The 14,503-nt window shown below is 38.7% G+C and overlaps 1 protein-coding gene across 6 annotated transcripts in view; it reads right to left on the reverse strand.

Annotated features, from left to right (window-relative positions):
* Positions 1-14,503, reverse strand: part of SWIP (strumpellin and WASH-interacting protein) — a 41,038-nt gene that overhangs the window by 26,094 nt on the left and 441 nt on the right. For 5 of the 6 annotated variants that reach the window (XM_070276577.1, XM_043211276.2, XM_043211277.2 and 2 more), the window contains 4 exons: positions 13,946-14,451; positions 13,670-13,891; positions 12,515-13,615; positions 12,204-12,456 (listed from right to left, as the gene is read on the reverse strand). In XM_070276577.1, the coding sequence (XP_070132678.1) occupies positions 12,204-12,456; positions 12,515-13,615; positions 13,670-13,891; positions 13,946-14,451 (2,082 nt within the window). The remainder of the gene's footprint in view (positions 1-12,203; positions 12,457-12,514; positions 13,616-13,669; positions 13,892-13,945; positions 14,452-14,503) is intronic. The other variant, XM_043211279.2, reaches the window with a different exon arrangement.

A 14,503-nucleotide genomic window follows, 5' to 3' on the forward strand; every position in this document is an offset into this window, starting at 1 on the left:
GGAATGATACGATTTTAAGCTGGTTTTGAAAATGTCAGGTTGGATGAAGGACGAATTAGATGATTGGATGAAGGGCTTGAGCCCGTATTAGAGGTTCCGTGTGTTTGGTGTTGTTGGGTTTTTATACCCTTGCAGAGGGTATTATAATTTTGTCCAAAAGTGTGCAACGCAGTGAAGGAGACATCTCCGACCCTATAAAGTATATATATTCTTGATCAGGATCACCTCCTGAGTTGATATGAGCATGTCCGTCTGTCCGTCTGTCCGTCTGTCCGTCTGTCCGTCTGTCTGTCTGTCTGTTTCTACGCGAACTAGTCTCTCAGTTTTAAAGCTATCGTCTTGAAACTTTGCACACACCCTTCTTTCCTTTGCACGCAGTATATAAGTCGGAACGACCGGGATCGGCCGACTATATCCTATAGCTGCCATATAACTGATTGATCGGAAATGGTATAACTTTGGTGTTTTTAGGGTTAGAGAGTTCAAATTTGACATGAGTGCTATTTTTGGCAAAACATTACGACATGCCAAATTTCATAAGGATCGGCCGACTATATCTTATAGCTGCCATATAACTGAACGATCGGAAATGACCCAACTTTCGTTTTTTTGAAGATAGAAAGCTGAAATTTAATACAGATTCTATTTTTGGTCAGTTGATCCAACGTACCAAATTTCATAAGGATCGGCCGACTATATCCTATAGCTGCCATATAACTGAACGATCGGAAATGACCCAACTTTCGTGTTTTTGAAGATAGAAAGCTGGAACTTGGTACAGATTAAATTTTGATCCATCCTACCAAATTTCATAAGGATCGGCCAACTATATCCGATGTTTGCGATATATATCCGGTTTTAGCTGCAAGGGTATATAAACTTCGGCTCCGCCCGAAGTTAGCTTTCCTTTCTTGTTTGTTTTCTTTTTGTGGTTAATATTTGTTTGTGCAAAAAATTATGCTGATATCTTTTTTGGTTTGCGCGAGGCTAGGCTTTACGCTGTTATGGCACGACTTATCTCTTCGGAGGTTGAAGTTGTACTGGAGCTACAAGATATAGTCGGCCGATCCTTATTAAATTTGGCATGTTGTATTATTTTCAAAATAGCTCTCGTGTGAAATTTGAACTCTCTAACTCTAAAAACACCAAAGTTATACCATTTCCGATCAATCAGTTATATGGCAGCTATAGGATATAGTCGGCCGATCCCGACCGTTCCGACTTATATACTGCGTGCAAAGGAAAGATGGGTGTGTGCAAAGTTTCAAGTCGATAACTTTAAAACTAGAGACTAGTTTGCGTAGAAACAGATAGACGGTCAGACGGACATGCTCATATCAACTCAGGAGGTTTCCTGATCAAGAATATATATACTTTATAGGGTCGGAGATGTCTCCTTCACTGCGTTGCACACTTTTGGACAAAATTATAATACCCTCTGCAAGGGTATAAAAACAAGCTTTAGTCGAGTTTCCCGTTTCATCTCTTCCACCCACAATTTAACTAAACTTTAAGCCTAGTACTGAGTTGACGAAAATCCGCTGTTGAAAATCCGATAACGATATCGCACTTTATTCAGCTACCGAAGTAGTGTGACCAAAAAAATGAAGAAATAAGGTAATCCTGAACAGTTGTTGTTTGTAAACAAAAAACCAATAATCAAAATGAATTCAAATCAATTGGATGTTGGTGTTTTGTTTATGTATTTCGCCGCTAAGGAGCTGATTAAGAAATAGAAAACTGGGTCAAAATCAAAATCAAAATCAATCACAAATCATTTCAATGCCATTTTATGGCATTAAAATGCCCCTTGTGGGTCAAATCCCATATTATGGGTTTCGTCTTGACCGCAGAAATTAATTTTAATTTGTCCTGGCGCGTCGAAAATTTTTCGGGCCGACTATTTTTTTGTTTGATCAATTGACCCTACATGTCACACCTATAAAAATAAATTTAAATATTTCTTTTAACTCCCCGAGAGCAGCTGTTTATTTTTTTTTGATCCGGCAACACCATTAAAATCGATAACAAAAATTTTCGTCAACTCAGTACCCGCAAGATCTAGAAGGCAAAAATTTCTTTTTCTTTCCTTTTTTACACCGTTTTTTATATGGAGTTTGACAGCTGTCACTCGTTGGACAGCGGATTTTCGTCAACTCAGTACTATGCTTAATTTTAATTTGTCCTGGCGCGTAGAAAATTTTTCGGGCCGACTATTTTTTTGTTTGGTCAATTGACCCTCCATGTCACACCTATAAAAATAAATTGAAATATTTCTTTTAACTCCCCGAGAGCAGCTGTTTATTTTTTTTGATCCGGCAACACGATTAAAATCGATAACAAAAATTTTCGTCAACTCAGTACCCGCAAAATCTAGAAGGCAAAAATTTCTTCCTCTTCCCTTTTTTACACCGTTTTTTTTTATATGGAGTTTGACAGCTGTCACTCGTTTGACAGCGGATTTTCGTCAACTCAGTACTATGCTTAAGCTTCAACGTTGTGGATTCTCAGCAACAAATTTTTGTTGCATACTTTTACGCTTTGGCAAAACAACAACAAACCTAACGTACGGCCATACTACCGATTCAGTAGGGAAGCAGAGTAAAAAGTCTTTAACTCTTCTAAAAATTATCCGATCTGGCTGCTTTTTGATTTGTAGGTGTAGATTAGCCATTAGAACAGTTTGCCATCAAACCATTATCAAAAAAAATTAACGAACTAGGGGTACAACCAGATTTCTGTTTTGGGGGCGGGAGTGGGCGTGGCAACATTTTGACACATTCTTAATCTCCGCGGATACCATAAGATTCCAAGTTCCAAATCGGATAGTTCTACCTTTTATAGTCTTCGAGATCCACGCGTTCAAAATTTTAGCTCGTTTGTATGGGTAATTGTATATATATGAGTATAAAAATCGGCCGATTCGGATGAAATTTCAAAATATATATTAACTAAAGAAATGGTTGGCGGCGGGAGCAGGCGTGGCAAAATATTGAAACAAACTTGAACTGCTTGGTCATTTAAGAAGTCTCTTTGATACATGGCTCTATCTCGTGTAGTCTCTGAGATCCACGCGTTCATACGGACAAACGGACAAACGGACGAACGGACGAACGGACAGACGGGCTTAGCTATATTGACTCGACTGTTGATGCGGATCAAGAATATACATATATACTTCATGGAGCCGACGACGATTCCTTTTCTATGTTACATACATTCATACGACTACAATGCGAACTTGTACTCTACGAGTACCGGGAATAAAAAGTGTCAAATACTAACTTCTCCCACGATAATGCCAACTTCTCCCACCATATCGGGATATTAGGAAACTCAAGTAGGTTGAAGTGTCGCGTTCAAGGTGGTTCTCTTATGGTATATGAGCATTTGGATTTGTAGGAAAATGTCTGTTCTGCTTCGTATCCTACAAAATGAACTATAAAACAAACAAGAAAGAAAAGCTAACTTCGGGCGGAGCCGAAGTTGATATACCCCTGCAGTTAAAACCGGATATATATCGACAAACATCGGATATAGTTGGCCGATCCTTGTGAGAATATGATAATATAACTCAAGTTATTATTATACAAAATCTAAAAAAAGTCCCAAACTTCTATCTTCAAAAATAGCAAAGTTGGTATTTCTACCAAAAACCATTTCCGATCGTTCAGTTATATGGCAGCTATAAGATACAGTCAGCCGGTCGTTATAAAATTTGGTAGGTCGGATTAACTGATCAAAAATATAATCTGTACCAAGTTCCAGCTTTCTATATTCAAAAACACAAAATTTGGGTCAATTCCGATCGTTCAGTTATATGGCAGCTATAGGATATAGTCGGCCGATCCCTACGAAACTTGATAAAACGAATTATTTTGCCAAAAATAGAACCCATAGAAAATCCCAACTTTCTAGCTCAAAAAACACCAAAATTATGCCATTTCCGATCAATCAGTTATATGACAGCTATAGGATATAGTCGGCCGATCCCTACGAAACTTGATAAAACGAATTATTTTGCCAAAAATAGAACCCATAGAAAATCCCAACTTTCTAGCTCTAAAAACACCAAAGTTATGCCATTTCCGATCAATCAGTTATATGGCAGCTATAGGATATAGTCGACCGATCCTTATGAATTTTGGTAGGTCGTACTATTTTGCTAAAAATAGCACTCATGCGAAATTCGAACTCTCTAACTCTGAAAACATCGAAGTTATGCCATTTCCGATTAATCAGTTATATGGCAGCTATAGGATATAGTTGGCCGATCCGGGCCGTTCCGACTTATATACTGCGTGCAAAGGAAAGAAGGGTGTGTGCAAAGTTTCAAGACGATAGCTTTAAAACTGAGAGACTAGTTCGCGTAGAAACAGACAGACAGACGGACAGACGGACAGACGGACATGCTTATATCAACTCAGGAGGTGATCCTGATCAAGAATATATATACTTTATAGGGTCGGAGATGTCTCCTTCACTGCGTTGCACACTTTTGACCAAAATTATAATACCCTCTGCAAGGGTATAAAAAGAAAAGCTAACTTCGGGCGGATCCAAAGTTTCTATACCCTTGCATATAGTTTGCCGATCCTTATGAAAATAACATAATTTAACCAGTTTATTACATTACAAAATGTAAATAAAAGTCCCAAGCTTGTATCTTCAAAAATAGCAAAGCTGGTATTTTTACTAAATACCATACCATACCAAAGGCGCTACAAGAGAAGGGATTTAGCGCTAACAGTCTTCAATATCCTTAAAAGAGATAAAAAGCCGCAGCCACTTTTTAAGGTTGAGCTCGAACCAGGAATTAAGCCCCTAAAGAAATACGAAGTGCACCCTATATACAATATTCAGTTTCTGCTGCACCGCAGAATTACAGAATTACACTAACGCAATGGCGGTACAATGTGCGAACTGCCAAGAATATGGCCATACAAGGTCTTACTGTAAACTGCGCCCGGTGTGTGTAGTTTGTGGTGAACTTCATGACTCCGCACACTGCCCAGCGAGCAAAGATGACCACAACTCGAAAAAGTGCGGCAACTGCGGTGGAAATCACAATGCTAACTATAGAGGTTGCCCAGTTTATAAGGAGCTGAAAAGTCGCATTCACCAGAGGGAAGTTACTGCCCGCACCCAAAATAAACAGTTGATAGCCTCCAGGTCAAACCCTGAAGTCTTCTTTACGACTGCAGCCAGATCCTCACTAGGACCCATAAACTCTGCCAAAAATGTCACACACGCAGGCGCTTTAAAATCAGGACGGGCTACCCCAGCCTCAAAAACCTCACTGCCGCAATCAGCACACCAAGAACCGAACAGCAGCATCAACCGCCGGAGCAGCCAAAAAATAACTTTGAAGCTATGATATGCAGTCTACAACAAAGCCTTACGGAGTTTATGTCGTTTATGCGTACAACTATGTAAGATCTGATGCGAAACCAAAATCTATTAATACGGCGTTTCGCAGCATAAACTCGAGTTAGCGCAATTCCTACTAGACAATCAAATCGACGTAATGCTGCTTCCAGAAACACATCTTACAAACAGATATAATTTCCAACTACGAGGATATTCATTCTTTGGAACAAATCATCCAGATGGTAAAGCACACGGCGGGACTGGAATTTTAATCAGAAGCCGTATTAAGCACCATCATCATACGAAATTTGCTAAAAACTACCTACAGGCCACATCCATAATTATACACCTAAATACTGGCAAGCAATTAACCCTAGCCGCCGTATGCTGCCCCCCACGCTTCACCATTGCCGAAAATGAGTTTATGCAGTTTTTCAACTCACTCGGAGACCACTTCATAGCAGCAGGAGACTACAATGCCAAGCAGACACACTGGGGATCTCGTCTCGTGACCCCAAAAGGAAAGCAGCTCTATAATGCACTTATCAAAGCTAAGAACAAGCTAGACTATGCTTCTTCTGGCACACCAACATACTGGCCGGCAGACCCAAAGAAACTTCCCGATTTAATAGACTTTGCGATTACCAAAAACATTCCAAAAAATCTGATAAGCGCCGAATACCTTTCGGATCTTTCATCTGATCACTCCTTTTCCTGTCCTTTTTACTCTACTCCGACACCCAGAAACATGGGATCAATCATCAACACTGACCTCACATAAAACTAATTGGGTTAAGTACATTGTACTAATGTACATTAAGTATGGTACATTGGGAAGTAAGTCCTCACCTCAGCGACGAAGCCAACGTAGACAGTTTTGTTAATATACTAGAGTCTGTACTCGTCTCTGCAGCTCGAGTTTCAACACCTCAAACCATAAACACACAATGCATTCAAAAGAAGACAAATCTACAAATCGAACAGCTCGTCCTCAAAAAGCGACGCTTATGTCGAGAATGGCAATTTCACAGATCGCATCTGCTAAGCAAAGCTTAAAACATGCCTCACGTCAACTTGATCAAGCTCTACAGCAAGAAAAACCTTTGTCCACCGCCGCTACATAGAGCGATTGTCAACTAACAGTACAAAACACTCACTATGGAGAGCTCACCGAAAGAAACCGTGATGCCTATTAGAAATTCCACAGGCGGGTGGGCGCGCAGCGACGCAGACAGAGCCAGCACGTTTGCCAAACACCTTAAAAATGTCTTCCAACCAAATCCTGCCACCAATGCGTTTACTTTGCCGACTCTATCATATGAGCCCCAGCCTCAACATGAGCCAATTGAGTTTCGCCCAAACGAAATCGTTAACATTATCAAAAGACAACTGAATCCGAAAAAATCCCCGGGCTGCGACCTTATAGATCCCAAAATGATCACCGAGCTCCCATACTACGCCGTTTGCACTCTCACACAGCTCTTTAATGCCATCGCCAAACTTGGCCACTTTCCAGTGAGATGGAAAAAGTCAATTATAATAATGATGGCAAAGCCGGGGAAAGACCACACTATCCCCACGTCGTATAGACCTATAAGCCTACTCTCTTGCCTATCTAAACTCTTTGAAAAATGCCTAATGACTCGGATAAACACATACCTGAGAATCCAGGAAGGAATCCCGTCACACCAATTTGGGTTTCGTGAAAAGCATGGAACAATTGAGTAGGTCAACCGGATAACATTCGAAATTCGGAACCCGTTCGAAAAACGAAAGAACTGTACTGCCCTATTTCTAGATGTCTCTACAATACAATATCAACAATGACAATGCTCCCCTACAGCACCCACAGAATTTTACAGTCTTACATTTACGACAGAAAATTTGTTGTGAGGTGCAATACTGCTATATCTGATGATTACACTGTTGGATCTGGAGTTCCTCAAGGTAGCGTGCTAGAATCCCGACACAGCAGACATCCCGACAAGCACACGACTAACAACATCTACGTTTGCCGATGGCACAGCTATTCTTAGCCGCTCAAAATGCCCGATTCAAGCATCTGCGCAGCTAGCTTTTCATATGGTCGATGTTGAAAAATGGCTATCAGATCAGATTATCAGATTAAACAACACTCTACTCCCACAAGCAAACGAAGTAACATACCTAGAAGTACATCTCGACAAAAGACTCACATGGCGCCGGCACATTGAAGCCAAAAGAACACACCTAAAGCTAAAAGCCAGCAGCCTTCATTGGCTTTTCAACGCTCGGTCACCTCTTACCCTTGAATACAAAGCGACCGACCTGAGGGACACGCAACCAGAATGCAGTCTTAGTATACTGTTAGTTAAATTTTAATGTTATTATTGTTAGTCTCAAAATTAAGAGTATACATTTAATAAAAAAAAGCAAAGCTATAAAAAGAAAAAAAGAGTATACATATGTGGAGCTTCTTGAAGATGGTCTTAATACGGATATTCTTGGACATTTCAGCAGGATAATTCTGCTATGGCGACAATTTGGCCCCTTAAAGGATTCAAAAGAAGCTATTGTAGCTGAATGGAACAAAATAAAGGGATTACTTCTTTAAAATTTGGTGAATGCAATGCCAAACCGCATATTAAAAGCTATTAATAATAATGAAAGACATTTTTAGCTTATAACAAGAAAGCAAAGCTAACTTCGGGCGGAGCCGAAGTTGATATACCCTTGCAGCTAAAACCAGATATATATCGCAAACATCGGATATAGTTGGCCGATCCTTATGATTACATCATAATAAAACCAATTAATGACAATAAAAAATCTAAAAAAAAGTCCCAAGCTTCTATCTTCAAAAATACGAAAATTGATATTTCTACCAAATACTATTTCCGATCGTTCAGTTATATGGCAGCTATAGGATATAGTCTGCCGATCCTTATGAAATTTGGCATGTCGTAATGTTTTGCCAAAAAATAGCTCTCAAGTCAAATTTGAACTCTCTAACTCTAAAAACACCAAAGTTATACCATTTCCGATCAATCAGTTATATGGCAGCTATAGGATATAGTTGGCCGATCCGGGCCGTTCCGACTTATATACTGCGTGCAAAGGAAAGAAGGGTGTGTGCAAAGTTTCAAGACGATAGCTTTAAAACTGAGAGACTAGTTCGCGTAGAAACAGACAGACAGACAGACGGACAGACGGACAGACGGACAGACGGACATGCTCATATCAACTCAGGAGGTGATCCTGATCAAGAATATATATACTTTATAGGGTCGGAGATGTCTCCTTCACTGCGTTGCACACTTTTGGACAAAATTATAATACCCTCTGCAAGGGTATAAAAATAATAAACAAAAAAACCTACTTCATTAACATTATTCGAATTCGATCAGTTTAATTATTTTGTTGTAAAATATATTACATTATTTGAAATGAAAAGATAATTTGATAAGAAATTGATAAGAAAATTTTCTTATCATTTTCAAAGTTGGAAACAGCTACATCTGATTAGGTTATTTTGTAACAAAATTCAAATTAAAAATAAAAGTAATTTAAAACAAGAAAGCAAAGCTAACTTCGGGCGGAGTCGAAGTTGATATACCCTTGCAGTTAAAACCGGATATATATCGCAAACATCGGATACAGTTGGCCGATCCTTATGATCACATCATAATAAAACCAATTAATTACAATAAAAACAAGAAAGGAAAGCTAACTTCGGGCGGAGCCGAAGTTTATATACCCTTGCAGTTAAAACCGGATATATATCGCAAACATCGGATATAATTGGCCGATCCTTATGGGAATAGGAATATATAATCCAATTTATTACAATGCAAAATCTAAAAAAAAAGTCCCAAACTTCTATCTTCCAAAATACGAAAGTTGATATTTCTACCAAATACCATTTCCGATCGTTCAGTTATATGGCAGCTATGGGATATAGTCGGCCGATCCTTATGAAATTTGGTAGGTTGGATCAACTGACCAAAAATAGAATCTGTATTAAATTCCAGCTTTCTATCTACAAAAACACGAAAGTTGGGTCATTTCCGATCGTTCAGTTATATGGCAGCTATAGAATATAGTCGGCCGATCCTTATAAAATTTGGCATGACGTAATGTTTTGCCAAAAATAGCTCTCATGTCAAATTTGAACTCTCTAACTCTAAAAACACCAAAGTTATACCATTTCCGATCAATCAGTTATATGGCAGCTATAGGATATAGTCGGCCGATCCGGGCCGTTCCGACTTATATACTGCGTGCAAAGGAAAGAAGGGTGTGTGCAAAGTTTCAAGACGATAGCTTTAAAACTGAGAGACTAGTTTGCGTAGAAACAGACAGACGGACAGACAGACGGACAGACGGACATGCTCATATCAACTCAGGAGGTGATCCTGATCAAGAATATATATACTTTATAGGGTCGGAGATGTCTCCTTCACTGCGTTGCACACTTTTGGACAAAATTATAATACCCTCTGCAAGGGTATAAATATTAAAAACAAGAAAGCAAAGCTAACTTCGGGCGGAGCCGAAGTTTATATACCCTTGCAGCTATAACCGGATATATATCGCAAACATCGGATATAGTTGGCCGATCCTTATGATTACATCATAATAAAACCAATTAATTACAATAAAGAATCTAAATAAAAGTCCCAAGCTTCTATCTTCAAAAATTCGAAAGTTGATATTTCTACCAAATACCATTTCCGATCGTTCAGTTATATGTCAGCTATAAGATATAGTCAACCGATCGTTATGAAATTTGGTAGATCGGATTGACTGACCAAAAATAGAATGTGTACCAAGTGCCAGCTTTCTATCTTCAAAAACACGAAAGTTGGGTCATTTCCGATCGTTCAGTTATATGGAAGCTATAGGATATAGTCGGCCGATCCTAATGAAATTTTGTAGGTCGAATTAACTGACCAAAAATATAATCTGTACCAAGTTCCAGCTTTCTATCTTCAAAAACACGAAAGTTGGGTCATTTCCGATCGTTCAGTTGTATGGCAGCTATAGGATATAGTCGGCCGATCCTTACGAAATTTAGCATGTCGTATTATTTTGCCAAAAATAGCTCTCACCTAAAATTTGAACTCTCTAACTTTAAAAACACCAAAGTTATACCATTTCCGATCAATCAGTTATATGGCAGCTATAGGATATAGTCGGCCGATCCGGGCCGTTCCGACTTATATACTGCGTGCAAAGGAAAGAAGGGTGTGTGCAAAGTTTCAAGACGATAGCTTTAAAACTGAGAGACTAGTTTGCGTAGAAACAGACAGACGGACAGACAGACGGACAGACGGACAGACGGACAGACGGACAGACGGACATGCTCATATCTACTCAGGAGGTGATCCTGATCAAGAATATATATACTTTATAGGGTCGGAGATGTCTCCTTCACTGCGTTGCACACTTTTGACCAAAATTATAATACCCTCTGCAAGGGTATAAAAAGTCCCAAGCTTCTTTCTTCAAAAATACGAAAGATGATGTTTCTACCAAATACCATTTCCGATCGTTCAGTTATATGGCAGCTATAGGATATAGTAGGCCGATCCTTTTGAAATTTGGCATGTATTTTTTTCCCAAAAATGGCTCTCGTGTAAAATTTGAACTCTCTAGCTCTAAAAATATCAAAGTTATACCAATTCCGATCAAGCCGATCCCGGCCGTTCCGACTTATATCAGTTTAATTATTTCGTTGTAAAATATAAGTACAGAGATTATTTTTTGTTAGTTGATCCAACCTACCAAATTTCATAAGGATCGGCCGACTATATCCTATAGCTTGGGACTTTTTTTTAGATATTTTATTGTAATTAATTAGTTTTATTATGATATTCTCATAAGGATCGGCAAACTATATCCGATATCAAGGGTATATCAACTTTGACTCCGCCCGAAGTTTGCTTTCCTTTCTTGTTTTAGATATTTTATTTTATAAAATATTTTTTTATTTTATAGAATATTTTTTTATTTTATTGGAATTAATTGGTTTTATTATGATATTCTCTCAAGGGTCGGCCAACTATATCCGATGTTTGCGATATATATCCGGTTTTAACTGCAAGGGTATATTAACTTCGGCTCCGCCCGAAGTTGGCTTTCCTTTCTTGTTTTACGATAAGAACGTTTTTTTGTACACGGTGGCCCACGATAGATTAGTTTTAAAACCGCTATTAAAAAACGAGTATAAATTTGCGTTTTAAACTCGCTATAAGAAACCAACGAATATATATTTTTCAAAACATTTTTTTTTATTGAATAGCTTCAACAATGCGGCTTATGTATGAAACACCACTTCCTTCACATGGCTGCCTCTGCTGGCATTACAGTAGCCCATACGGTCGACCCAATTTTTAAACACATTTTCGATGGTATCCGCTGGTAAAATGGTGTCCGCTATCGCGTCTTCCCACATGACTTTTTCTTCCCCCAAATGGAAGAGGAAGACATAGAGGACATATGGTTACAGCAGGACGGCGCTACGTGCCACATAGCCAACGTCACAATCGATATTTTGCGCGGTAAGTTCGAAAATCGCACATTCAGCCGAAACGACGATGTCAACAGTCCGTCCCACAATTTTTGTGGGGTGCCCTCAAGGATATGTGTTACGCCAACCGCCCAGAGACGATTGACGACCTAAAGCACGAGATTGAAATCTCCATCAGGGGTCGACTGTATGTGATGTAAAGCCAACCGAGGCAGCCATCTGAACGAAGTGGTGTTTCATACAAAAAACGCAATGTTGAGGCTATCCAATAAAAAATTTTTTTTGAAAATATAACAAAAATCTATCTTTATTAAATTCTTACCTCGAATTATGTCGTAGCTCCCCAGAAATTCAGAAGCGGTCGAAGTTAGGCAGAGGCGATAATCTAATCTTTGTTTTTGAAAAGGCTCATCTTGATTTTGAAAAAAATGCGAGAGAGCTTCAACCCGAAGAAAGAACTCAAAATGTAATTTAAGAAACTCGATCATAAGAGTGTTCGGCGAGTGTTTGTTGTCCTCACAGCCGGTAAAAATATGACGGCTCTTTTGCAGTTGTTGACTTACCGCCACGATATTCTGGGAACATTTTTTAAAAATAAACCAAAAGAAGAGTTTTGGGAGTGGGTTATATTACCTGCATGGAGTAAGAATTGCGCTGCAACTCAACATACTCTCTAAAAAAAGACGTATTTTGAAGCCATAAGATGTAAATAAGAATTGATGAGTCCACTTTCATCCTACATTCTTGCTTAAAACGGCCCAAATTGTTTGCTCGAAATAAAAAAGAACTAAAATAGTTATGTTTATCACCAATTTGCAATCGATCCTTGTCGAGAAAGTCCCCAAGAGCCAAATTAAGAAAAGTCAACCGCTTTGTACTTGGGAAGCCAACAAATATGTTTTCAGTTAACTTAATTATGGAGAGAAGATTTGCCTTTCGCTGAACTAACTTTATGTCAAGAATTTTTTTCTTTGTATTTTGTAGAAGGAACAAAACCTTCTGCTTTTGCCATTGAATCAAGGAATCTAAGAAACGAATGAAATTTATTTGGTTTGTTTCAAAAATATCCTGTATTATCATAAGATATTGAAGTAGGCGGCATATAAGAGAGATATCAGCCTTTACCAATGAGGACCTGAGAGCTATGTGGCGGTTGATTAAAGAGTTTGTTAAAACACATATTTCGTCGATATACGAATGACCACTAAGGAGGAGGTTATACAACATCTTAAAGTGGCCGAAAATTCCACTGTCAGTTACTTTTTTAAGGTTGAATGACCAAACGGCAATCTGATTACCTAATAGGCGACTGGTTTTCAAGTCGTTTAGTTTTATTTTTTCAATAATTGATGTTTGGATTTTGTTGCCATTGCCGGTTATAGCATGGAACCTGCCTGACGTTTTAAATAATGTTTTGGAATGCTCCAAAATAAATTTATGGGGGGACCAGCGAAATTTCCCAATTAGGGGTAGCAGCTGGTGCTTGGTCACAAGGTCAAATATAGCCTTGACTAACTTTGCCTCTATTTGGATTCCTAACTGCTGGATCGTTACAACAAATGCGATGACCCGAATGATTAGTTTTGGGTCTTCAATGTTCGTGTACTCGGTATCCTGATTTATATCAACAGCAAAAACCTTCTTGCGAATATAGGCATTGGAACGTTGAGTAATTCGATTCACATCTTTTAGGCATGTTTGATTCTTCAATTTCATCAGATGAGCTAAAAGAGTCTGTTAAAATAAAACTTAAATTTAGTGTTACGCACGTTAACACGTTTTTCTTACCCGAAAAAGATTTCCTGAAATCACAGACTCAATCTCCTTAAGAGCTTTACTTAGCCCAAGCAGTTCCAAAGTAGTACAGTGGTCCAATATACATTTATTATTGGTCAGCGTAGCTAGCCAGTTTTTGTATAATACCCATATGGACGCTATGTATGAACGCTCCACTATTTCATTAAAAACTACAACGGATTCTAGTAGTTCATTCATATAATCAAACAGGGTCTGTAAGAATTTATGCTGAATATAAAATGTATGATAAGGCGTTTACTGCCTTACAAATATATGTAATTCATTGATTTCCTCCAGCACGCTGACGGCGACAATTTGTGTCCACAGGTTTTGAACAGTTTCATTAATGCGGTTTAATGTAAAGTTTACCCGACAAAAAAAATCGATAGAGGTGCTTATACGAAACAGAATCTGCTCCAATTTAGCTAGATCATATCCTAAATGCTGTTTCTGATCTTTAAGCTTGGAGCCAGTGAGTAACCAAGTCAGCTGCAACTCCTTTGCTGTCCGAGTCAAATCCCGGCACTGATTGCACAGATTGGCCAAGGTAGTCAAGGGTTTATTTGCGACCATCTGCGACTCCTCTAAAAACATCTGTGCCACAATGCTATCGTTAAAAACATAGTTAAGCTCTATCACGGATATCATGGAAATCAGTGAGTTATTTTTAGTTTCGGAGAATCCAGGCGTTTTCTTTTTTAACTTTTTCAAAGTTTCATCGTGTTCCTCTATAAACAATCCATAGCTCTTAAGGATGTCCCCGGCATAAATAGCTATGGAAAAAAAACGTATGTATATGAGGGCGTCATTGAAGAATAATCTTAA

The sequence above is a fragment of the Drosophila bipectinata genome, chromosome XR (assembly GCF_030179905.1).
Source record: "Drosophila bipectinata strain 14024-0381.07 chromosome XR, DbipHiC1v2, whole genome shotgun sequence".
NCBI lineage: Eukaryota > Metazoa > Arthropoda > Insecta > Diptera > Drosophilidae > Drosophila > Drosophila bipectinata.